The 27,320-nt window shown below is 42.9% G+C and overlaps 2 protein-coding genes across 2 annotated transcripts in view; one reads left to right on the top strand and one right to left on the bottom strand.

The window, feature by feature from the left end:
• fgf2 (fibroblast growth factor 2) overlaps positions 1-10,814 on the top strand; it is a 115,465-nt gene extending 104,651 nt beyond the window's left edge. The window contains exon 3 of the mRNA XM_041188673.1: positions 10,548-10,814. Within this exon, the coding sequence (XP_041044607.1) occupies positions 10,548-10,736 (189 nt within the window). The 3' untranslated portion in view covers positions 10,737-10,814. The remainder of the gene's footprint in view (positions 1-10,547) is intronic.
• The window catches only part of nudt6 (nudix (nucleoside diphosphate linked moiety X)-type motif 6), a 132,756-nt gene continuing 116,230 nt past the window's right edge, over positions 10,795-27,320 (bottom strand). Inside the window, exons 4-5 of the mRNA XM_041188660.1 lie at positions 16,378-16,432; positions 10,795-13,575 (exon numbers count right to left, since the gene is read on the bottom strand). Of these exons, the coding sequence (XP_041044594.1) occupies positions 13,166-13,575; positions 16,378-16,432 (465 nt within the window). The 3' untranslated portion in view covers positions 10,795-13,165. The remainder of the gene's footprint in view (positions 13,576-16,377; positions 16,433-27,320) is intronic.

The following is a 27,320-nucleotide window of genomic DNA, read 5'->3' as shown; positions in this document are numbered from 1 at the left end:
CCAAAAGTCTAAGTTGATACATTTTATACAAATTGGTTCTTTAAATACTTAAACGTTATATTGAGTTGAGTCACCATAAACAAATTTAGTATTTGACAGTTGGGTCTCTTCAATGTTTTAAAGCAACTTTGCCTTGCTCATTATGGTGCAACTGAGATTTTTTTGTGCATTGCAGTTTTAACATCAAAATTATGTTTTGGTTTTGTCAAAATTTTACAGAATCATCAAAATAGATGACATTTAAATACAAAGTGCTTGCGATATATTGGGATATGGATGCCACAGGATTAGGGAATAACTGGCTTTGCTAAGCTAACTATTTTTGGTTGTGAGAAGAAGAAAATACTGGTGTTTCTTCTAGCAATCTGGAATGGGGAGTGTCTGACCCATTGATCACTTTGTTTGGCAGCACAAGCAGATTGACAGGGATTTTACAGATGTTATTCTGTTCATTGAGATAATGTACAAGACTTTATAGTTTGTGAATTCAGCATGCCTCATGCAGATCGTAAATCTCTTATTTCCAAGTATCTGCAAAAATGATGAGCTTGACACAACATAACATTACTGGAAGAGTGCCTCATAGCTAAGGGGACAGAAGGTGTACTGAGCATATTGCAGGACTTAATGCTCGCTTGCCCAGAGATTAGAGAGCTTTCTTGTATCTTTAGTTGAAGTTTCACTCATAAGATTGGAAGTTAGTTATTCTATTAGTTTAACAAGAAAAGGCTAGATTGCAGGTTTATTTACCCATTTTTTAATAGTACTAGCAGATATCTGTAGCATTGCTCATCATGTTAAAGGAATGTTTATATGATTTTAGGGATACCTCAAGCCCACCGGGTCACAATGAATAAATCAAATTCCAAATTTTATTATTTTGTGTGTGTGTGTGTGTGTATTTCCTTGACCTATGTATTTTATTATTATTTCTTACCAGTTTTAAGGCAAGGTGGCATGCAAGATGTCCCAGATGAAGAAATCTCTGATCTTAACTCGGTTTGATAGGGGGAGTCCTGGGCTTTGGCAGAATTGAGGTGGGGGCCCTAAGGTTTGGCAGCTCTGTGATGAGGGGTTGGCTGGAGTTTGATCGAACATCACCGGAGGGAGTGACTGAGATTTCGCAAAGTAGGGGGATACAATTGTAGGCTTTTAATAAATAATTAGCAAATGCCTGCAGCATGTGGCATTGCTTTTTAAACCTCTAAATATCTTTTTTTATTTGTTCATGGGATGTAGGCGTCACTCACTACACTAGCATTTATTGCCCATTTATGCATCCGCAGTTTTTTTGCTTTTACCTTTTCAATCTACTTTGTATTAAAATCGAAAAATTGAAAGTAATTATTTTCAAATCCTACTGTTGGGGAAAACGGTCAAAGGAGCCGATGGCGTAGTGGTGTTGTCACTGAACTAGTAATCCAGAGACCCAGGATAATGCTCTGGGGACCTGGGTTCGAATCCTGCCACGGCAATAAAAAAAAATCTGGAATTAAAATGATAACCACGCAACAATTGTCGATTGTTATAAACACCTAATGTCCTTTAGGGAAGGAAATCTGTTGTCCTTACTTGGTCTGGCCTACATGTGACTCCAGATCCACAGCAATGTGGTTGTCTCTTAAATGCCCTCTGAAATGGCCTAGCAAGCCTCCACTCAGTTGTAACAAAGTCACAAAAGAATGAAACCAGATGGACCACCTGGCACCGACCCAGGCACTGGAAACTACAATGCAGCCCTGTCAACCCTGCAAAGTCCTCCTTACTAACATCTGGGCTAGTGCCAAAATTGGGAGACGTGTCTCACAGACTAGTCCACACAGAATCATACCTACAGGTGATGCTCCAGACACCACCATCACCATCCCTGGGTATGTCCTGTCCCACCGACAGGACAGACCCAGCAGAGCTGGAGGCACAGTGGTATACAGTCGGGAGGGAGTTGCCCTGGGAGTCCTCAACATCGACTCCAGACCCCATGAAGTCTCATGACATCAAGTCAAAACATAGGCAAGGAAACCTCCTGCTGATTACCATGATGAATCAGTGCTCCCCAATGTTGAACACCACTTGGAGGAAGCACCGAGGGTGGCAAGGGCACAATGTACTCTGAGTGGGGGACTTCAATGCCCATCACCAAAAGTGACTCATTAGCACCACTACTGATTGAGCTGGCCGAGTCCTAAATGAAATAGCTGCTAGACTGGGTCTGCAGCAGGTGGTGAGGAAACCAACAACAGGGAGAAACATACTTGACCTCACCAACTTGCCTGCTGCTGATGCATCCGCCCACGATGGTATCGGTAGGAATGACCATCGCACAGTCATTGTGGAGATGAAGTCCTGTCTTCACATTGATGATGCCCTCCATCACATTGTGTGGCACTACCACAGTGCTAAATGGGATAGATTTTGAACAGATTTAGCAACTCAAGACTGGGCATCCATGAGGCGCTGTGGGCCTTCAGCAGCAGAATTGTACTCAAACACAATCTGTAACCTCATGGCCTGGCATATCCCCCACTCTATCATTAACATCAACCAGGGGATCAAAAGCAAAATACTGTGGATGCTGGAAATCAGAAACAAAAATAAGAACATCTAGAAAAACTCAGCAGGCCTGACAGCATCTGCGGAGAGGAATACAGTTAAGGTTTTGAGTCCATATGACTGATGAAGAATCATACGGACTCGAAACGTTAACTGTATTCCTCTCCGCAGATGCTGTCAGACCTGCTGAGTTTAACCAGGGGATCAACCCTGGCTCAATGAAGAGTGCAGGAGGGCATTCCAGGAGCAGCACCAGTCATACCTAAAAATGAGCTGTCAACCTGGTGAAGCTATAACATAGGACTACTTGAGTGCCAAACAGCATAAGCAGCAAGCGATAGACAGAGCTAAGCAATCCCGCAACCAACGGATCAGATCTAAGCTCTGCAGTCCTGCCACATCCAGTTGTGAATGCTGGTGGACAACTAAACAACTCACTGAGGAGGAGATTCCACAAATATCCCCATCCTCAGTGATGGAGGAGCCCAGCATATCAGTACAAAAGATAAGATCAGCTGGAAGTGCTGAGTGGATGATCTATTTTGGCTTCCTCTGGAGTTCCCCAGCACCTCAGATGCCAGTATTCAGCCAATTCGATTCACTCCACGTGATATCAAGAAACGGCTGAAGGTGCTGGATACTGCAAAGGCTATGGGCCTTGATAATGTTCCAGCAATAGTACTGAAGACTTATGCTCCAGAACTTGCCGCACCTCTAGCCAAGCTGTTCTAGTACAGCTACAACACTGGCATCTGCCTGGGTATGTCCTGTGCGCAAAAAGCAGGACAAATCCAACCCGGCCAATTACCAGTCAGCAGTGCTATCAAGTGGCACTAGCTTAGCAATAACCTGCTCATTGATGCCCAGTTTGGGTTCTGCCAGGGCCACTCAGCTCCTGACCTCATTATAGCCTTGGTTCAAACATGGACAAAAAAGCTAAACTCGTGAGGTGAGAATGACCGCCCTTGACATCAAGGCAGCATTTGACCGAGTGTGGCATCACGGAACCCTAGCAAAACTGGAGTCAATGGGAATCGGGGAAAACTCTCTGCTGGTTGGACTAATACCTAGCACAAAGGAAGAAGATGGTTGTGGTTGTTGGAGGTCAGTCATCTTGGCTCCAGGACATCACTGCAGGAGTTCCTCAGGGTAGTGTCCTTGGCCCAGTCATCTTCAGTTGCTTCATCAATGACCTTCCTTCCATCATAAGGTCAGAAGTGGGAATATCCGCTGATGATTTCGCTGATGATTGCACAATGTTCAGCACCATTTGTGACGACTCAGAAACTGAAGTAGTCCATGTCCAAATGCTGCAAGACCTGGACAATATCCAGGCTTGGTCTGACAAGTGGCAAGTAACATTCGCACTGTGCAAGTGTCAGGCAATGACCATCTCCAACAAGAGAGAATCCAACCATCGCCCCTTGATATTCAATGGCATTAACATCACTGAATCCCCCACTATCAACATCCTGGAGGTTACCATTGATCAGAAACTGAACTGGATTAGCTATATAAATACTGTGGCTACAAGAGCAAGTCAGAGGCTAGGAATCGTGTGACAAGTAACTCACCTCCTGACTCCCCAAAGCTTGTCCATCATCTACAAAGCACAAGTCAGGAGTGTGATGGAATACTCCCCACTTGCCTGAACGAATGCAGCTCCCAGAACACTCAAGAAGCTTGACACCGTTTAGGACATAGCAGCCTGCTTGATTGGCACCAGATCCACAAACATCATTCATACCCTCCACTACCGACACAGTAGCAGCACTGTGTACCGTCTATAGGATGCACTTCAGGAATTCACCAAGGCTCCTTAGACAGCATCTTCCAAACTCACGACCATTACCATCTAGTAGGACAAGGACAGCGGACACATGGGAACACCACCATCTGGAAGTTCCCCTCCAAGGCACACACCATCCTGACTTAGAAATATATCGCCGTTCCTTCACTGTCGCTGGGACAAAATCCTGGAACTCATTTCCTAACAGCACTGTGGGTGTACCTATACCACATGGACTGCAGCATTTCAAGAAGGCAGCTCACCACTACCTCCTCAAGGGTAATTAGGGATGGGCAATAAACGCTGGCCCAGCCAGTGAAGCCCACATCCTGTGAATGAATAAACATAATGTTGAAATGTAATTGAGGGAGAAGCATTATATCATTTGGCTAAAATAAATGTTATTGACATATCCATGTAAATTGTGCACATGGATGTGCTGAGAGCAGATTTGCCTTTAGGTTTGTGTAATTGCCCTGTGTAAAAAAAAAAAATAAGATAAAATAGATAAATCAAACTCAAATCTAAGTCCAGGCTTCTGGAAGGGATTGAGGTCGTCAAGTTTAAAAAAAAGGACCTTAATAAAGATTTTAAGGCACAAAAATAATTCAATGCTAAATACATATATAAATACGTTTGCTGAAAAGAGAGGCATGTTGCCGAAGCTTTTCGTCTGGTACTCATCAGGATAAATGCAAGAGTGCCAAATTTCAAATGATTACAACTATTTATACTACAGGAGGAAAGGCCAACCAATCAGTACCCTTTTGTTCTGTAGTATAAATAGTTGTGATCATTTGAAATTTGGCATTGTTGCGTTTGCCTCGAGTACAAAACAAAAAGCTTTAGCAACATGTCTGTTTTCAGCAGTATTCCAAGCTCTGTACCATTAAGTGACATTTAATTGTGTTATTGTAGAATGTGTCCTTTGCTGATTTTTTAAAAAACAACTTCTTTAAAAACCTTATTTGGGACATTAGAAATTTCACTTATGAAGGAAATGGCAGAAAAGTATATTCAAAAAGCATTTTGAGTGACTTGGTTCAGGAAAGTGTAACAGAGCTGAATAATATTGGGGGGTTGGTGGGGGGGGGGGGGCGCGGAGTGTGTGTGTGCAGGGGGCCCACAACCACCAACACCAACACCACCCCCCCGCCTTCTGGAGCTTCAAGGCTCATTAATTAGGGCTGAATAGGATTTTCACCCCTTATTGGGACAGAAGCCCTGCCTTCTGGAGCTGCCAGCCAATCTGATTGTCTGGCAGCTCTAGTAGTCCCAGCCATGCCAGGAAGGCATGGCAGTGGCAGCTGCCAGGACTACAGGTGAGGAGTGGAGCCCAAGGCCTAGGATCCCCAGAGAAGGTATGTCTGGGAGGGCTGGAAGGTTTGGAAGTGTTGGGGACAGGGGCAGTGGGGGTGAGACAGGCAGTAGGTGGTAGAGAGTGGGTTTTGAAGAGGGAGCAAGTAGCAACTAGGAACAAAATCAGCAGGTGGGGGGAGGTGGGCGATATTCAATCCAAGGGGAGCCGACCCACGATTTCCAAAAGCCAGCCCCTGAAGAGCAACACCCCCCCCACCCCCCCGACTCCTTCCTTCCTTCCTTCCTGCCCTTTACCATTTCAGGTTAAAATTTGGGCTTCCCATCCCTGTCCATGCCAAATGTATCATGGCATGGGCAGCATATTATTAGGGTCGGTAGGCTTTATAACAAGCCTAATTGACTCTTAAACAAAAATAGAATTACCTGGAAAAACTCAGCACGTCTGGCAGCATCGGCAGAGAAGAAAAGAGTTGATGTTTCGAGTCCTCATGACCCTTCAACAGAACTGAGTGAATCTAAGGAGAGGGGTGGAATATAAGCTGGTTGAAGGTGGGGTGGGCGGGGGGGGGGGGTGTGGTTGTAGGGTCAAGCAAGCAGTGATAGGGGCAGATAATCAAAAGATGTCACAGACAAAAGAACAAAAGAACGCAGAGGCATTGAAGGTGGTGATATTATCTAAACGAATGTGCTAATTAAGAATGGATGGCAGGGCATTCAAGGTACAGCTCTAGTGGGGGTGGGGTGGAAAGACTAGCAAGGCATAAAAGATTTAAAAATAATGGAAATAGGTGGGAAAAGAAAGATCTATATGTTATTGGAAAAAACAAAAGGTAGGGGGAAGAAACAGAAAGGGGTTGGGGATGGAGGAGGGAGTTCAAGATCTAAAGTTGTTGAATTCAATATTCAGTCTGGAAGGCTGTAAAGTGCCTAGTCGGAAGATGAGGTGCTGTTCCTCCAGTTTGCGTTGGGCTTCACTGGAACAATGTAGCAAGCCAAGGACAGACATGTGGGCAAGAGAGCAGGGTGGAGTGTTAAAATGTCAAGCGACAGGGAGGTTTGGGTCTTTCTTGCGGACAGACCGCAGGTGTTCTGCAAAGCGATCGCCCAGTTTACGTTTGGTCTTTCCAATGTCGAGGAAACCGCATTGGGAGCAACGAATGCAGTAGACTAAGTTGGGAGAAATGCAAGTGAAATGATGCTTCACTTGAAAGGACTGTTTGGGCCCCTGGACGGTGAGGAGAGAGGATGTGAAGGGGCAGCTGTTGCATCTTTTGCGTGGGCATGGGGAGGTGCCATAGGTGGGGGTTGAGGAGTAGGGGGTGATGGAGGAGTGGACCAGGGTGTCCCGGAGGGAACGATCCCTATGGAATGCTGCTGGGAGGGGGAAGGGAAGATGTGTTTGGTGCTGGCATCATGCTAGAGTTGGCGGAAATGGTGGAGGATGATCTTCTGAATGTGGAGGCTGGTGAGGTGATAAGTGAGGACAGTGGGGACCCTATCATGTTTCTGGGAGGGAGGAGAAGGCGTGAGGGCGGATGCGCGGGAGATGGGCCGGACACGGTTGAGGGCCCTGTCAACGACCGTGGGTGGAAAACCTCGGTTAAGGAAGAAGGAGGACATGTCAGAAGAACTGTTTTTGAAGGTAGCATCATCAGAATAGATGCGACGGAGGCGAAGGAACTGAGAGAATGGGATGGAGTCCTTACAGGAAGCGGGATGTGAGGAGCTGTAGTCGTGATAACTGTGGGAGTCGGTAGGCTTGTAATGGATATTGGTGGACAGTCTATCACCAGAGATTGAGACAGAGGGCTCAAGGAAGGGAAGGGAAGTGTCAGAGATGGACCATGTGAAAATGAAGGAGGGCTGGAGATTGGAAGCAAAATTAATAAATTTTTCCAAGTCCCGACGAGAGCATGAAGCAGCACCGAAGTGATCATCGATGTACCGGAGAAAGAGTTGTGGAAAGGGGTCAGAGTAGGACTGGAACAAGGAATGCTCCACATACCCCATAAAGAGACAGGCAAAGCTGGGGTCCATGTGGGTACCCATAGCCACACCTTTTATTTGGAGGAAGTGAGAGGAGTTAAAGGAGAAATTGTTCAGTGTGAGAACAAGTTCAGCCAGACAGAGGAGAGTAGTGGTGGATGGGGATTGTTCAGGCCTCTGCTCAAGGAAGAAGCTAAGGGCCCTCAGACCATCCTGGTGAGGGATGGAGGTGTAGAGGGATTGGACGTCCATGGTGAAAAGGAAGCGGTTGGGGCCAGGGAACTGGAAATTGTTGATGTGACATAAGGTGTCAGAGGAATCACGGATGTAGGTGGGAAGGGACTGAACAAGGGGAGAGAGAAGGGAATCAAGATAACGAGAAATGAGTTCATTGGAGCAGGAGCAAGCTGACATGATCGGTCTACCGGGACAGTTCTGTTTGTGGATTTTGGGTAGAAGGTAGAAGCGGGCCTTCCGAGGTTGGGCGACTATGAGGTTGGAAGCTGTGGGAGGAAGATCTCCAGAGGAGATGAGGTCAGTGACAGTCCTGGAAACATTGGCTTGATGTTCAGTGGTGGGGTCATGGTCCAGGGAGAGGTAGGAGGAAGTGTCTGCGAGTTGACGCTCAGCATCCGGGAGGTAGAGGTCAGTGCACCAGACAACAACAGCACCACCCTTGTCAGTGGGTTTGATGACAATGTTGGGGTTCGACCTGAGAGAACAAGTGCAGTAAGTTCAGAGAGAGACAGATTAGAATGGGTGAGAGGAGCAGAGAAATTGAGACAACTAATGTTGCGTCGACAGTTCTCAACAAAAAGATCAAGAGAAGGTAAGAATCCAGAGGGAGGTGTCCAGGTGGAGGGAGAATATTGGAGGTGGGTAAAAGGATCAGTTGAACGGGGAGAAGACTCCTGCCCAAAGAAGTGAGCACGGAGACGAAGACGGCGGAAGAAGAGTTCAGCATCATGTCGAGCCCAAAATTCATTGCGATGAGGGCGTAAGGGTATGAAATTAAGTCCTCTGCTGAGCACTGAACATTCAGCGTCAGAGAGGGGAAGGTCAGGGGGTATAGTGAATACACGGCCGGGGCTGGGATTGGAAGATAGGGTGGGGACGGAGGTTCAGGCAGGGGTGGAGGGTCCTAGATGGATGTTGGTGTCGATGAGTTGTTGGAGCTTGCGTTCCTTAGACTTGAGAGAAAGAGAAAAAGTTTCTTGTTGAGGCGTCGGATGAGACGAAGAATAAAATGAAACTGCGGGCACGCACAGCTTTGAAAAAGGGTGCAGCGGTGCTGCTGGAGGGAGAGGTCGAATGTGTTCATATGGCGGCGCATGGCACTGAGTGTGGATCTCAGAATGCGACGGGAACAGCAATCCGAGAAACGTTTTATGTCCCGGAGATACCTGTAATCCTGGGTGGGTTCGAAACAAGAGGGATGGAATTTCAGTTGAAATCCACGTGGGGTAAGTTGGAGACGGAGACAGTCACTGAGAAAGGAGATATGGCTGTGAAAGCGGGTTTTAGTAAACACCTTGTCAAACACCAGGAGAGAAATGGAAAGCAATGAAGGCGAACCAGGCAAAAGAGAGATAGGCATTCCTTGAAGAGGAGTGGTAGTCAATTAAACAAAGAGATAAAAACAAAAAACTGCTGATGCTGGAAATCCAAAACAAAAACAGAATTACCTGGAAAAACTCAGTAGGTCTGGCAGCATCCGCGGAGAAGAAAAGAGTTGACGTTTCGAGTCCTCATGACCCTTCAACAGAACTGAGTGAATCTAAGGAGAGGGGTGAAATATAAGCTGGTTGAAGGTGGGGCGGTGTATGCGGGGAGACTTTTATTTGGTCATTTTAATATGGCGGGGGTGGGCAGCTGATTCCGGCACACACCTGCCCCCCGCCCCCCCTGTATTATGGGGTTGGGCGGGAAGGTGGTGGAATGGGCGCCCACTCCATTTTACGTACACCACCCCCACCCCTGCAGAAAACGCACACTCTGGGGGCACGTAAAATTCAGCCCAGGGAAAGTTTTATATAGTTTTCCCATAATACAATGTTCTTGTACATACAGGATCCCATTGTAAATGTTTACATTGTAATACTGACAACAACGGTTACAAAAAAGTAACACCTGAGAGTAGGAAATCCTTGCAATTTTCGACGTTTTTAAAAACTTTGATCTCCCATGTCACACAGTGGAATCAACACCAAATGTGATTTCAAATGAAACAGGATTAGAGGATGGATGATAATTGTAGCAGGATGTGAAGATATAATTCAGCCCCCCTTTTAAAGTTGTACATTGTCTATATTTTTTATGTAATACTTTAATGTTATTAATAGTTGAGTAACAAAACCTGTAGAAATTTGTGAAGGAGAAGTAAAATTTTTTGTAGCTTAAGGGTTTATCTGTTGTACAGGATAAAGAACTGGGAAGTGCAAGGCTGAGGCTCTTAACTGATGCTACAGAGAAGCTAAAACAGGGAAACAAGCTTGTTAGCCTAAATGTGTCAGCATTTATGCTCCAAGTAAGCGAAAATCCTAATCACATTTGCCCACCCTGATCCCATTTCCCACCATCTCCTTTGTTTCATTCGCTACCCAACCTAACCTTAAATGAAGTCACATTTTCTGCCTTGGCCATTAATTGGAAGTGAATTCCACAGCTTCACACTCTCTTGGAGGGTAATTACAGTATAAGAAGTTGGGCATTTTCCATGTACTGTGCACGTTGATCCTTTCTCATTATAAATTTCTGTGTAAAAATGTGACAACAGGAAGTGGGCACTGATATAAAATTTTTAATATGTTGTAGAAAGACTTATAAATGGAGAAATAAATGACAAACCTCCTCCCGTTGTTTCTAAAAAAAAACTATCATCTTTCTTTTCTTGCTGTTTCAGAAATTGCCAACAGATGAATGTTTCTTCCATGAAAGGTTGGAGCCAAATAACTACAATACATATCGTTCAAAGAAATACGAAAGTTGGTATGTTGCTCTCAAAAGAACTGGACAGTACAAACCCGGACCAAAAACTGCACCAGGACAGAAAGCAATTCTGTTTCTGCCAATGTCTGCGAAGTGCTCATAGTCATCTGCTTCCAGCCTTTCCTGTTTTATTTAAAAAGAAGTGATTTCATAAACACAAAATTCACATAACTGTTTTATTGCTGTGAAAGGCACCAGTACACACAGTATTTTGTCGTCATGCTCTTGAGTTGTTTTGGCAGTTTTACAAACTGCAGTAAATCAGCTGTGCAATATCACGCTATACGAAATGTGATTTTAGTAAAATATTATCACATTTGTTTCTTCAAATCATAGAGTTAAGCACCAATTTAAAAGTGTCCTGTATATAATCCAATATACTGGTTTATGTGATAAATCATTAATAATTCATTTTAGCTCAACTGTATAATACAATTATTTTGATTTAGAGATAAGGTTGATGCTGTGATACAGTATTTACTTATTGAGTGATTCAAAGGGTCACGTACACTAAAGCCTCTGTCAAATTCTACATTTGATTCCCTGAAACTATTTGATCTGACAGTAGGTACATGGATAGAATCAAAAATGTAGATGTTTCAAGTTCCGTACTGCTAGATTAAAATATTTCATTTTTTATATAAACTTCAATAATTCATTGGTTCTTTGTTTCATGTGGTATGTGCAGAGTTCTAAGTATTTAACTTACAGGATGTATCAATAACTATCTAAAAGGTGTGGGGGAAATGTTCTTATGTTCAGTTTAGGGATGCTGTTTTACTTTCCTTTGAATTACTAGCAAATTTGTGTTTAACTTTGAGGGCTGCAACATATACTGTGGCTTTTCTGAATTGTAGGTTGGAGCGAATGGGAGACACCAAACAAAAGTAATGATCAGTGTAGATGACATAAATGAATATATGTACATTAGGTTGGACCCTAGTCCTTCATAACTAAGGTCTTGATCAATAAGTGTAGACATAACCATTAACATTAACTAAAAGTAGCGTGGATTAATATATGTTGAGTAAAACTAATGAACCTTTCAGGGTTATGAACTTTCTGTTACAGAAAATGAACATACAACATTGTAGCTGTGCTTTAATAGTTACAGTGAAGGGACAGTTTATATAACTAACAAGTGTTCTAAACTGTGTTTGTGACACTGACAAGTTCAAAAGTCAACCAACACACACAATGCAGCACTGATTGGAAATTAAAAACAGCAGCACCATTACAAGTACAGTCTCTAATGAACACCTTTGTTAAACACACACACACACTGTTTAGATCCATTTCTTTCTTCTCCCCAGCCCCCTCCCCTTCCAGCCCGTACATTATAATGAGACTGAAGTGAATCTGCTAGGGTGGTTATTTTTGTCTCTTCTCCCTTATATGTTATAGAAATCAGGCATTCTGTATAATTGTTCACAAATTATTTTCATGTGGAAGGCATTATAGTCTAAATAATATTCTTGAAGATGATGTAAATTAAATTGATATAGCTTGCCATAATTTGGTTTCCATTTGCCAATAGCACTATTTTCAAAGCAGTAAAGATCCAATTTAGACCTGATGTGTGAAGCTATTGTCTACAGCTTCTGCCACAAACTTTGTTCCCACATCAATGTTTACATGCCCCTCATTGGCCATTATCTGAGCTTGGACCAGACTCTTTGCAACCTTACTATTTGTCCTATTTGGCTTGAGCTGAGCTACCGACCACATATCCTCTCCATCATGAAGACTGTCTATTGCACCTGCATCAGCTCATCTGTTGCTGAAACCCTCATCTATGCTTATACCTCCAAAGGCAACTATTCCAAGTCCTCCCCAACCCTGTAATACCCTCCCACCCACAAACATCCAACTCTTCTGATTCTAATCTTGTATGCATTCCCTGTTTCCTTTGTCCTACCAGTGATAAGCATGCCTTCAACTGCCTAAACCCTCAATTCTAGAATTCCTTCCCTAAACCTCCCTGCTTCCCTACCTATCTCTTCTCCTTTAAGATACTTCTTGAAGCCTACTTCTTATGTGGATTGCTGTCAAATTTGTATGATTATGCTTGTGAAGTGCCTTGGGACATTTCACCTTATTAAAAACATTATAAAAGTACAAGTTGTTGTTATGGCAAAACATGGTCTGAAAATGCTTCTTAAGTACTTTTCCCTATTTGTAAAGTTATAAATTGAGAAGAAATTGAAAATATGCAGTCGGTTCATTCATAGACACACAATTTGAAGAAAGGGGAGAAAGATCAACCAATTATAGCAATCATGAGGCATTTTGTATGTATCTTTAATCTAATACTGAAGCTTTTGGGCTACAAACCTGAGGGAATCTGTTGTCATTTTTTGGAATTGATGTGATGTATTGAGAAGCCTGGCCTTTATACATTTGAATAAAAATGTTGCAAAAACTTCTCAACACTGAACAAAACTAGCATTTTACCCATTGTACATCTCAATAATTATGTAATTTGACAAACAAGAAACAATTGAATTTTTGATCTTTAGAATTATTTTTCGTTCATAACCTATTTGATTCTATTGGTTTCAGCTTCTCATATTTCTCTGGTAATTCTTTGTGATAGAGTTTGTAGAAAAGGCCTGTATAAACTGCTGGAAACTCTCTCATATTTATATCAATGTTGTCAAAGCCTTCCCTGTATCCAAAGAACAACAGCTTGGCTATCCTGTTGGTTATAAGTGTTGTGTGTTCACTCCTGGCCAGCTCCTCCAGATCCATCCACTCACACCGCAAGCATTCTTCTTGGCAAAAATTGATGTCAAACGAGACAGCTTTCATACGACAAACAATGTACATGTCTGACTTCCCAAAGGCTCCTGGATGGTTATGCTGTTGCCTGATGCATAGAAGTGATATAAATTTGGATTTTATTCCAGTTTCTTCAAATACTTCTCGGGCAGCTGTTTCTCCTAGAATCAACATCCAGATTTAATTTTAAACACTTGTGGAAAAGAAAAATCTGAAATGGTAAATGCAAATACCAACTTTTTGATATTTCATGCATTCATTGCAGAAGTGCAGCACTTTGACACCTTCAAATTCAGCATGAGTAGGGTGCAAGCTATTTTAGGCACCTCATGTGTGCATTTTCCAATAGTAGTTTTGTTGGTCTGCTATCTGGAGACTCATTCAATTTCATTGAATTCCTGTCAAAGCCCAACAAAGTGCATGTGACTGCATTTCCAGAATATGTGATCTCGTTTACCGCTACTGCTTTGAGGCATATGTCGACTTCCTGCATGGGTTGTGCTTTTTATTCCCCCTTAAGAAACTGCATTAGTTTGGTTTCAGTTACCAATCACAACCATCACTGGACATCATTGAAAAGAATGTAACCCAGTCTATCATGGTACTGTAAAATGATTACAATATCAGAATTTAAAACTGTACAAATGCATCTTTGTGCAATTCTGAATATTGCAAGCAAATCATTTGCATATCGCTTTTCTTGAATGGACAATGTTGTGGTCTAAAGGAATAGATTATTTCTACAGCATTCTGCAATGATTATGCCTGTACACCATGTTTGCTTTGGTTTCTACTTTCATTAACCCACTGTTTGATGTTTTTCTCTTTTAAATTGTTCCAGATAGGAATAGTTTAATTTTTGTGTAAATCACCAGTTGATTTAATATATATTTAGTTTTTTTTCTGTTTGCCTATGTGGGGCATTACCCATGAGGTTGCCTATAGCTGCTTGCTGAATCATACCCTTCCATCTGCAGAGAATAGCAGGGAACCAATTTTATCTGTTTTCAAATTAAATTAGTATAGCAAATGCACATTGGGGGTGGCAGATTACGCAAAGTAAAGCACTTGTGTCAAATCTGGTGATAGCTGAGACATGTGGCCAATGGGCATTCTGTCGCTTATTCTGTATACAGTGTCACTCCCTGATTCACTGTATGCCATATTAACATTTTAACACAATACTATAAGCCTAGGAAAGCTAATTTTGTCTAGATGCACGTTTTGGGAAATGGAAGCTTACTTTAAACCCAGCAGAAAAGATTAAGCAGCTGTTTAACCTGAGTTACTGACAATAAAGGGAAAGGCAAATTTATTTTGGAACATAATTGATTAATACACTAATTGCACATAATTAAGGCACCAAAAAAATTGTTTTAACTTAAGGTTGTCAATCAAAACCAGTTGCTGTGAAGACATACAAATGCAAGTAAATATTATTCCAACAGGAGAGAGCGATATTTTTGTCAATTATATTTTATTCTATTTGATCATCCCTTCATGTTCCTTTTTAAAAACACATTGGTTTTTCATTTTCAACAGATCAGCAATAATCTCTGCTATTCTGTTTAATTTTTATAGTATATCTTGAAGTGCACTGCACTTATGTTTCCTGCCCTCTTAATAGTTACTTCACTGGGGAAAGATTTGGTTAAGCCAACCCTTTAAAAAACGAAAACTATTTTTGCAAAGAATTTTATACAAGTTCAGAACTTTATTGTCTCAGCACAATAAAGTCCCAGCTGAACTCAAAAGAACTTAATAGATCCCCACTAGCAACAGCATACTGGCCTCTGCTGAACAGTATCATTGTAAATCCCTTGCCAATGTGAATATTTATTTTAACATAACAGACGTAAATCTGTAAAACAGGTTTAGCTTGATGATGATATAGCATACACACTGAGCTTTTATGCCCAAATTGTTTAAAAGCATTTCCAGGCATAAAAGAGGCAGCACAGCTAGAATAATTAGGCTGTTGGTGAACAAATTTCAGAATTATCCAAGCATTCTTCATACAAAAATATACTGATAGAGGACCCCATTACACCATTCAATTGGAATCGAGAATAATGGTTCTCTTTTTTTGTACAACTTTTAACTTCTGAAATTTCTCAACAGCTTTCATATCAGTCAGTTAATGTAACATTTTAACCTTATTATGCTTCAAACACAAGTATTTTCAAACTGACAATAGTTTTGTGCAAAGGGGAAAACGCTACAGAAAATCCATTACATTATGGCCAAGAGCAAACAAACAGAAATGGAAAGATATGCAAATGTAAACACACACTTTATTGTTTTTGAGTCATCCTGTAATGGAATGGTCAATTTTAATTTCAAATGTATGTATGGACACCCACTAGTAAGTTTTCTCATACTGGTAAATTCAAATTATAAAACTATTTTATTATAACTATTTAAAAATTGATTTAAAATTGACACATTTAACCTAGTGATAAACATTTTTCCACCAGAATACTTTGCCAACAGTGGGGACTTGGACTTGTACCCTTCAGAGTGCCTCCAAACATCAAATGATTTGTTTGAGCAAATCTGCCTTTTTTCAAAATATAGCATTCAACTAACCAGGATTATGAGATACAGAGTCTTAAACTAATTCTGTCTTTAGCACTATCCTGACATTTTTCATGTTTGTTTAAATAATTTAGTTTTAGTAAATTAAGAATCAAGTTCTTTTTTTAACTTAAGAATTCAAACACACTGTTTTAAAACCATATCTCTTTTTTACTGTGGAATTGTTAAATCTATAAGCAATGTCCAAATACCAAAGTCAAAGTAAATTCCAAAGCAACCCAAAATTATTCAAAATGGAAATGAAAATATATTTGAGAATATTTGTTCTTGCTCTTAAATATTTAAAGTACAGGAGGACAGTGGGATGGTATTATTACAGTTGTTGGCTTAACACATTCAAAGCTGCTTTATTTATATGTACTTACCAATATCTTCACCTAGATCAGAGAGGCCTCCTGGAAACTTCCAAGCATTTAGTATCTTTTGAAAGAAATAAAAGTGCAAGTCACTAAAAGTAAACTGTTATAAATGTGATTACAATATTACTCACTACATTTTAAAATAAAGTTTAAAAACAAAGACAAAGCTTTTATAATGCTTTCTGTTGATTTAATTTAATTAAAGCAGCTACAATTGGGCCTTTGTGGCATCCATTTTTTTAAAGTATGTGAAATGATGAAAGTGATTCATTCTACTGATGCTGTAGGAACAAATGGAATAGATGTGCTGAGATTTAAAAAAAGGAAGCCTTTTCCTTTTTAAAAAAAAATGAAAATGCTGCTAGTTCTTAAATGAATAGGGAGAATAAAGGAGTTGATTTGAAAAAAATATCAAGCTGCTATGTTTAGAAAACTTGTACAGGCTGCAGCAAGGTTGCATTAATAGTGATGCATTATTATATAACTTTCAGTAGTGGCCTTTTTGAAGTGTGTTGATGTATTTGAATCCTGTTTGATGTACTCAAGAAATGGAAGTTTGTATTATGTAGTACTGTACTGTACTGCACTGGTTTAAAAGTTTGTCCTGTATTATCTGGTCTGTTTAAATAGATTAAAATATTTTGTATTTCAATGTCTATCCAATGAAAACATTAAAACAAGATAACTGTTCAAGATAACTGTGAATTGTAAACATTTGTATAAAGCCTCCACAACAAAAGCAGTAATATAATTAAATATTTACATATTTTTGCCATTTATCCAATCATTTATGACCACCGGTTGGAAATTATGCAACGTGATTTTAAATAATCTATAGTGATGAGTATGAAGAGGAAGGAAAGTTAATTGGAATACATTTTGTTCAAGGTACCAGTCAATGGTGGTCCATGATCAAAACATTTTTCATGCTTCAGAGCCATTCTGGGGAGCAACTGCCTGTATCAGGAGCTGCCCCATGTTAAATCTGGATATAAGCCAGATGGTGAATATGAAACACGATGCAGATCTTTTCTTTGAGAGTAGGTTTATTCAGAGTTCAGCATTAAAGATCTCTGCCTCCTAACTATCAACCCAGTGTCCCAGCTGACTTTTTGTTTGATTAAGGACTGAGAGCACATATAATGTCCATCACCTCTGTATCTTTAACAACATAATCAACCACCTATTAACAACCTCATTCATTTTTATAGGGGTTATGATGTTTTTGCATATTTGTAGTCTCCATGGGCTTACTCCTATAGGCAGATCAGCCTATCCTTCACCCACCTGAGTATGCCTTAGCCTGCGCAATAGATAGGCAAATGTAGTGGGAACTGAGGCTCAAGCTGAAAATCTTCATTACTGAATTCTAGCTGGCTCAAATATATTATCGTGAATACATCAACTGTTGCAATATGGTCTTCTAGACTTTAACACTTAGGAAGGTAGACTCTACTAGATGGATTTCTTTACAGGTAAATGAATTGCATTAAATATGAACAAATTTACAGTAAGCAGTTACTTCACTAACTCCTCACAATCAAAAATAACAAAAATTCACCCCCTCCTATTTCTGAACGACATACTGCTTTTGGTGGCATCATCCGAAAACGCAGGCCTAGATTTTTGTGGAGACTCTGGGAACCTTTAAAAATGATAGGTAGGACCTGGTTCTGGAAGTTCTGCCCCCATTTCCGATGCATCCTGTTTCATGGGGACGCGGGGGAGGGGATTGGGGGCAGGACATGACTCTCACATAAAGGAAACCCGAACTTGGCTGGGTCATTTGAACTCCATGCTGAGTTCAAACAGCCCCAATTTTTGCCATTTTGCCTTATTCCGCAATGTGAGATATGAATTTTTATGGTGGATGTAAATGCTTATGACGTGGTAAATGAGCTGGATTTTTATGTTGGGGAGGGAGTGGGGTGGGGTCGGTTAGTGGGATTCGGGGAAATTTCCTGGCTCGGCATGCCTGCCTCAGGAAAAAGCAACTTTGGTGCAATTTTCATTCCGGGGGTGCAGGTGTGTGCTGCAGTCAGGCCCACAACACCAGAAAACAGTTTGGAGATGGCCACGGACTGCTGAGTGTGAGGTGGGCTGGTTAAAAGGCGTGATGAGGTAGTGATGCATAATGAGGCTTGCCTGAGAGCCCAGACTTCCATCAGTTTGCTTGAACAAGTGCACACAAAGGAAATAATTGCTTGGTTGACAGCCCTTCTTAGATCTTAGTTGACATTTCGAGTTCTCATGACCCTTCAACAGAACTAGGTGAATCCATGGAAGGGGTGAAATATAAGCTGGTTTAAGGTGTGGGGGCGGGGGGTTGGAGGAGAGAATTGGAGGGGTGTGGTGTGGTTGTAGGGACAAACACCCCTCCACTTCTCTCCCCCAAACTCCCCCCCCCACACCTTAAACTAGCTTATATTTCACCCCTTCCTTGGATTCACCTAGTTCTGTTGAAGGGTCATGAGGACTCGAAACGTCAACTCTTTTCTTCTCCGCCGACGCTGCCAGACCCGCTGAGTTTTTCCAGGTAATTCTGTTTTTGTTTTGGATTTCCAGCATCCGCAGTTTTTTTGTTTTTATTTTTTGTTTTTACTTCTTAGATCTTTATTGTTAATGGCTCAATGTTTATTTACATAAGATAAAGAAGGGTCAAGTTTCTGCTATTGACATTTTTAAAGTTACAATAGCTGTTTTGTAAGATTTACACACGTCATTGATACTATAGAGCTCATTTGTTCTGTACATAGTGGATAATTGGTGAATGGGTTATTACCTGAGGCATACTGCCAAAAATTCAGAAATACCTGAAAAAGGCCTGTCCAGATCTACATTGAAATTGAGAAAGAAAACATGTGGCTTTTGATCACTGGCTGGGATCTCTTAAAATTAGATCTGTCTTATGAGAACTTATTGGAGACAAATCTATTAGAAGATTTTAAAAACAATATCCCGATGAATAATCAATCCCATATTGAGTAGCAGCGGTCATAAGGGTGAGGGATACTGCTATAATGGCAGGTGCCTATAAGCATACTGCCAAACCCTTTAATCAAGAAAAAGCCTTCCCTAGTAATCTCCAGAGGTCCAGGAACATAAGAACTAGGAACAGGAGTACACCATTCGACCCCTCGAGCCTACTCTGCCATTCAATAAGATCATGGCTGATCATGTTGTGTTTCAATTCCATATTGCCATCTAACTCCGATAACCTTTGAAACATCCCTTCGACGTCCATCTTGTCAAAGCCATTCAGGGTCTTGTATACTTCAATCAAATCATCCCTCACTCTTCTAAACTCCAGTGGAAACAAGCCCAGCCTATCCAACCTTTCCTCGTAAGACAACCCACTCATTCCAGGTATCAATCAAGTAAACCTCCTTTGAACCACCTTTGATGTTTTTACATGCTTCCTTAAATAAGGAGACCAAAACTGCGCACAATATTCGAGATGTGGTCTCACCAATGTCCTGTATAACTGAAGCATTACATCCTTACTTCTATGTTCAATCCCTCTCTTAATAAAGGATAGTATTCCATTAGCCACCTTAATTACCTGTTGTACCTGCATACTAACTTTTTGTGACTCATGTACTAGAACATCTAGATCCCTCTGCACCTGAGAATTATGCAGCCGTTCTCTACCTAAGTAATACTCTGCTTTTTTGTTCTTCCTGCCAAATGAACAACTTCACATTTTCCCACATTTAACTCCATTTGTTAGATCTTTGCCCACTCACTCAACCTATCTATGTCCATCTGCTGCAACCTCATGTCCTCTTTACAACATACTTTCTTACCTATCTTTGTGTCATCTGCAAATTTAGCTACCATGTCTTCACTCACCTCATCTAAGTGATGTAAATCGTAAAAAGTTGAGGCCCCTGTATTTACCCCTGTGGGACTCCACTTGTCACATCCTGCCAATCCGAAAAAGACCCATTTATACATACTCTCTGCTTTCTGCCAGCCAGCCAACCTTCTATCCATGTTAATATATTACCCCCTACACCATACACTTTTATTTTCCGTAAAAACCTTTGATGTGGCATTTTATCAAATGCCTTCTCAAAATCCAAATACAGTAGGTCTACAGGCTCCCCTTTATCCACTATGCATGTTACTCCTTCAAAAAACTCCAGTACATTGGTTAAACATAATTTTTTAAATCACAAAACAATGCTGATTCTTTCCTATTGACTTGAGCTCTTCTAAGTGCCCAGCTATAACTTCCTTAATGTTCGATTCTAATAACTTCCCCATGACAGATGTCAAGGACAGAAACTGAAAGAATGATAGGAGATGGGGTAATAATGAAAGAGAGAATAAAAATGAGAACACAGGGAGAGCCATCCTCAGGTCAAGAAGGAAGCTGCAGAGGGCAGGAATAATTCCTGAAAGCCTGTGTTTTCACTGCAGTGAAGCAAGGCACATTAAAGCCGACTGCTGGAGGCTGAAGGAGAAACCAGTGGGTTTTATTGTGTTTTACAAGGCCAGTCTAGATAAGGGTGCCTTGACAGGTGGCACAGTGGACAAGTCTGTGGTCCTAACCAGAGTGACCCCTCCTGGAATACCACCATGGGTGTGGTAGAATCTGACAAAGTCCCTGAGGGGTATCAAGAGTTTGTGTTTAAGGAAAGGTATCCCTAAACCTCTCCAATGAGGCTTTATCCTGCTCAGGGATTCAGGGACCACCCAATCACACGCTGAAGGCATAACCAGAGAGTGCGGTGAATGAAAAGGTTCTAGTAAAAGATATTGGAAGGCGGGTACATGCCTATACCCCATAAATTGGGTCCACCTAGAGTGTGACCTCATTTTTGGACTTGTCACAGTAGGGCTTGTCCCAGATCTGTCTGTGGATGGAGTAGACTTGCTCCTGTGTGATGATTTAGCAGGGCAGGGGGCATGGGGAGTGGTGGCCTTCTCTATTCTTAGATAATCCAAATGAGGTTGGTGAGTGTCTGCAGAAAGAAGGCCCTGGTGTCTTCCCTGACTTTATGGCAACTGACTCCATGACCAAGCTGGCTCCACTAGAAGGAGGTGAGCCAGCACTTTCAACAGATGACTCAGTGGTCCAGCTGTCCGAAACTTTCTTTGGAGATTTAAATGAACAGGAGGTGGTATTCAGCAGATCCTCCTTGACTGAGGTTCGACAAGCAGACCCAGATTTAAAAAGAATAGCACAGACTGCTTATTCTGAGGTAAAAGCAGAAGGAGTCCTTGAGTGCTATTACTTAAAAAATGGGCTTGTGATGAAGAATTGGAGATTACCTTGATGGCCTGCAGAGGAGAAGTGGACAATGGTCCATCAAATTATAGTTCCTCCTGGGTATGGTAGGGAAATCTTTAGGAATGCCCATGAAATTCCCATGGCTGGGCATTTGGGTATCTGGAAGATCCAGACCTGGATAAGCCAGCATCTTGATTGTTTATATGCCAATGCCTTCCCTGGATGTCTGCATCTGGAACAGCCTCCCACACTCATGCTGCCTGCTATTGGACTTGCGACCTCTGTTGTTGGACAGCAAGAGCTCTCCTCTTGCTCCTGAGCTTGCAGGAAAATTGGGTGAATGAGACCATTGTTATTGTAGTAATTGCACTGCGTGAAGAGGGCAGACATACATGTGAGAGCATGCTCATCCATTTAACTAATTATTAGGGAGTCCCTTTAATCAGTCAGTTGTATGCAACATTAACTCCACCCAAAAGAACCCTCCTCCCACTTCAATCGATCTTATATTCAGAAAATAATTTAAATTATGGTGCGTGTTTCATTCCAAACCCCCTGTACCTTCTATCCTCTGTCACCCTCACGCTTGCCCCTATCACCCTTGACCCACCCAGCATAACCTTTCCTCTCCCCAATCTTATCCTTGAACCTCCTCCCGTTACTCTGGACCTATTACCATTTCCCTGAACATGCCAACTCTCCCTCTGTGCCTACACCTGTAATCATCCTAATACCCACTCTGACCCTGAACCCTCCCGTTATCCTCCTCCAGGCTTTTGTTGGCCCCCATGTCCCACCCCATGAGACATTCCAATACCTGGTCCTGACTCTAGACCTGCCCCTAGACTGAGTACAACTTCCCCCTTTGACTGTGATTGTTTCCTCCACCACCCAGCATCCTCAATTTGAACCTCTGTACCCACCTTTGATAGCAGTAACCCTGCTCTTTAAGTCATTCATCCATCTTTCAATCCCTGCCTTGACCCACCCATTCCCATCCCCCCCACTCCAACCTAATAGGACAAACACATGGTCCTCTGTCCACCGCACCTCCCTGCACCTGAGCACCAGCCTTTCAACTACCACCGCCTTCTACCACAGAATCCAACACAGAGAACTGCTAACCTTAGTCACAACTGCACAAAGTCGACTGGTGCATGCCATCTTTAAACAATTGTGAACCGGATGCCATGAGATTCTCATGCGCTGCTGATTTTATCCTGAGGGTAGGACTTTATTGAAAACTATTTCAGGTTAATGGGTATTCATGACATACAAGTGTATTACAAGTATGAACCCGCCACAAGCTAGTGTAATACCCGACACGCCACAAACACGCAGCTGACATTATCTCTGCATCTGAACCTGCCATCAGGAAATTAAAATTTACCATCCTGTCTAATTATGTCATCCTGAATGCCATGTTTCCTGCCCTTGTAGGCTCCATAACGAACCCCCCCCCAACCCCATATCTCTTTTTGTGACTCAATGGGTGGTGAGTTCGGAGGTGGGGTGGCTGTTGATGGGGTGGCCATGATCTTATTGAATGGCGGGGCAGGTCTGAAGGGCCGAATGGCCTACTCCTGGTCCTATTTCCTATGTTATGACAGCACCTTCCAAACCCACAACCACTACCATCTAGAAGGACAAGGGTAGCAGATACACGGGAACGCCACCACCTGAAAGTTCCCCTACAAGCCACTCACCATTCTGACTCGGAAATACAAAACAGATCCTTCACTGTCGCTGGGTCAAAATCCTGGAACTCCCTCCCTAACAGCACTGTGTCTGTACCTACACCACATGGACTGCAGCGGTTCAAGAAGGCAGCTCATCACCACTTCCTCAAGGGTAATTAGGAATGGCTGATAAATGCCAGCGAAGCCTAAATCCACTGAATGAATAAAATATAAGTTCACCATCTAGGGAGGCTGCCCAAAACCTATCAGGTTTGCCACAGGCCTGTTGGGCAGGTGGGGGGAGGCGGGGGGGGGGGGGTGACAGGAGGGTCCCTCATTCACAGGCATTCAGTGTTCAGTGAATAGCAGCCCTTCCCAAAGCTTGACCCATCAGAAAGCTATCCCCACCCTTGCTTCTGACACCCCATCCCTCCTTCTTGCTAATAGGTGTCAATGTTATTCATGTACAAATGCCATGGCAACTTCAGGCGACGGCAGAGGTATGATTAATCCTGTAAGTTGAAAAGTAAATGTCAGAGATGTGTCATTCCAGATTTAGCTTTGCCAAAATGGCATTTCACTGGCTTGCTCACCATTCAAATACATTGAATGATGTGAAGTTGCTGTATTTGTGTGGTAGCTATGAAGTAATCTCACTACAGAAAGTTAAGTCAAGTTGTTTCAAGATTTCCCTTCAAACAACATGTTAATTATTATTTACTGCCAAACACCCTCCCTGGCACAGAAAATTAACAATCACAAATGTGGAGTCTCATTCTTTCAAGTTTCAATTGTTAGTGATTTTTTTTAAAAATTGCAAATATTTTTAAACATTATACTTTTTCTCTCAATTCAATTTTTCTTTCCACTCTTTATTTCTCTTTCTGTACCTGATTTGTTATTGAATTCACCATTCTAACTTACACTTTCCACTCAGTCCATGAATTATTAATTTCACAATCCTTCAATCTGATTGGTTAAGGAGATACAGTTGCTTTCCCTGTTCATTCAGATTCCAGATGCCCTGTAAAGTGTCATTTCCATCTCTTGCTTCCAGCAGCTCTCCATGCAGTCTCATCGACATTAAATGGGCAAGGGTGATTCCAACAGCAGATGCCATCTGTTGCTCTACCACGGCAAATTTTAGGCCATATGTTCCACTGTTCCATTTGAAAGTTGATTCTTTGGGTGGAATTTTCTGTGCCCACTGGCATCAGGTGTGTTCGGTGGTGTAAGCAGACAAAATGTCGAGAAGGCCAAAAATTGGTTTCACAATGTTGTAAAACCAGTTTGTGATTGTCCACTCTGCCCATCAATGGCGGGCCGTGTTTTGCACCTTCGGATGTCGGAAGCCTCATTGCAATACATCTGCATATCATTATAAGTGCTTGCACAAGGCTCTGAAGGGCCCTGTCATACACACATTCCTCCCTCCAGAATCACTCATGCGCCGGCTGCGTGCAGCTGAACTGCTAGCGGGGGTTGGGAGGGGGATGCAGGGGGTGGACTCACAAAGTCTGTCAGCTAAAAGGAAAGACACCATTACACATTATTCTAGCAGTTCAGTTGCACGTAGCCAGCACATGAGTGTTTCTGGAGGGAGAAGTGTGTGTGTGATAGGGCCTTTCAGAGCTTTGTGCAAGCACTCTCCCACACAAGTGGACCCTTCCCGCAACATATTTCAATGTCCTGCAATTTCAATGCTGCCTGCTGAGGTTCACTTTCATCTGAGCTGACCTGGTATTTCCACCCACCCATTGATCACATTTCCATGCAGCACCTCCTCTTGCCCACCATGGTTCTCCTTTCACTTTCGATTTAGCTAGCATGGTATGACTAATATTTTTTGTGCACTCCCCTGTCCTTTCCCCTCCCCCAATCACCCATTTCTTTTCACCCATCACTGATGACCGCCCCCCCAGTATCACTTACCACGTCCCATCATCAGCTACCAGCTCAACCCTTGCTGGACACCTCTGGGTCATCCACTCAGGAATCTCAGAAGCTGTCCTCTCCCTCCGAGTTCCCTTTGCCTGTGAGCCCCTCAACCTCATCCTCTGCCAGTGGTTGGGGACTCGGTGGCAGACATGGGGATGGGAAGGAGGAAGTCAGGGAGGTTAATATGGATAGGGGTGGGATTTTCGGGAAGAGGATGACTCCTTGAGGGGAAGGAGCACCTGAAGGGATGTTGAGGTGCCCTGTTTCCCTCTCGCATTGCCACTGCAGAAACTCACCCACAATGAATTGCAGGTTTGCAGCATCTCCGCATTCCGCTGGACCAGGGCTTCCATGTCATCCACCATCCTCCCCATGGAGAGCTCCAAATGCATGTGCACCACTTCATCCGAGAGCAGGCGGACGCACTCCTCTGACTCGTGTGCCACTGTGTTAAGGGCTTCCAAGAGATCTGTGTGATGTTCCACTGCATTCTGCTGACTCTCCACGATGAGTTGGAAGGCCAAATCCAGAGGCTCATCAGCTAACTTGGACCTCACAGATGCCTCTTCACTAGCAGTCCTCCGAATGCCGGGAGCTCAGCAGAACCTGCCTCCTCCTGCTGCAGATACGTGTCCGTGCAGTGACCAACAAAGTGTCAACCGGAGCCTGCTCTAGATCTAGGTGCAGTTGAGATTTGTGTCTCTGCGCTGGTGGAAGGTGTGGGTAAGTGCTGTGACGGATCTTCCAGGCTGCTTATTTCCAGCTCTTCAATGGAGGAGGTTTCCTCTTGGCTGGAGGTGCAGACCTGGATGGAGCTGAGGGACTGGCTCGCTGAGGGCATCAGTCGCTTGGCAGAGCTTCCTGCGAACAAAAGTAGAGATAATTAGTGCATGTCAACACAGTCAAAAGCAGGAGCCAGAGCACTCACGTTTGCATCGAGAGAGGGATGATGTGGTGCTGAATCACAGTCGCCGCAGGCACGGTTCACAACCTCGCCAGTCAGCGCAATGGCACACTCCTCAAAGTAAGGGAGGGGTATAATGTGGGCCACTCCACCCCGGTCTGGGATCTCTTCCTTCTGATGTGAGCAGGCTTCTCCTGCATTAAAACAGATGGAGAGAATGTGAGCAGGACTCATGGCACTGCATGGAATGTTTGTGTGGTGAGCGGAGCCATGGACAGGATGAGGACGCAAGCGCCAGAGGGTATAAGCCTGACATGAGATTTAGTGGTGTTGTACCTTGAGGTGTGCGATCCCTGTGGATATATGATGGGTTTGTGAGTGTGTGAGTTGAGAGTGATGAGAAGAGTGACTTACCCTGGGGGAACGGAGGAGATCATTCATCATTTTTCGGCACTGGGTGGCACTCCTCTTTTCTAAGGCATTAGCACTAGCCACTGATGCCACCCCCTCCCAAGCTGGATTCGTGATGTTGCTGCCCATCCTGCAGCCATAGCGGGGTGGAGGACATCGTGGTGGGCTTCCACTGTATCCAAAAGGTCCTTGAAGGATGCGTCATTAAACCTGGGGGCTGCAGTCTTCTTGCCTTTTGGGGCCAAGTCTTCCTTGCAGCAGTTTTGGGCTGGAAGCATTGAGAGGTGTGCACGAGGCTGCACTTTAAATATGGCACCTGGCGTGAAGAAGCGGCGAGGTGATGGCGTGGTGGGCGAATGACAGCCTACACGCCATGGAAACAGTGTGTTTCCCAGGGATGCATAATTAATGTGGCGGGAGTGGGTCAATATAGTGTGAGAAGCCACCATTGTGGCTGGCGGGTAAAAGGTGTTTTTCTCGCCCACTACCACACTCAGTGCAAATCTGGGACAATTCCGCCCCATGTGTTGACCGTTCTATTTAAAGAGAACTTGCTGTTACCAGTACATATTTGCCATTTGTTATTTTGACCTGTGATATCTTATTCTATCTTTGCAATCTAATTTAAAGCAACATTTCAGATTTAACTTTCCAATACTGTTCATAATCTTGTACACCTCTACAAGATCAATCTCCTTTCAGGGCTGAAGTTTCTCCTATCTTTTGTCCTAACTGAGATGCCTAAGGCTGCAGAGCAGCCTTGTGCCTTTTCTTTGTG

This window comes from Carcharodon carcharias, chromosome 1, assembly GCF_017639515.1.
Source record: "Carcharodon carcharias isolate sCarCar2 chromosome 1, sCarCar2.pri, whole genome shotgun sequence".
NCBI classification, from domain to species: domain Eukaryota; kingdom Metazoa; phylum Chordata; class Chondrichthyes; order Lamniformes; family Lamnidae; genus Carcharodon; species Carcharodon carcharias.
Note: the sequence above shows the minus strand (reverse complement) of the source record. Positions and strands in the feature narration are given on the sequence as shown.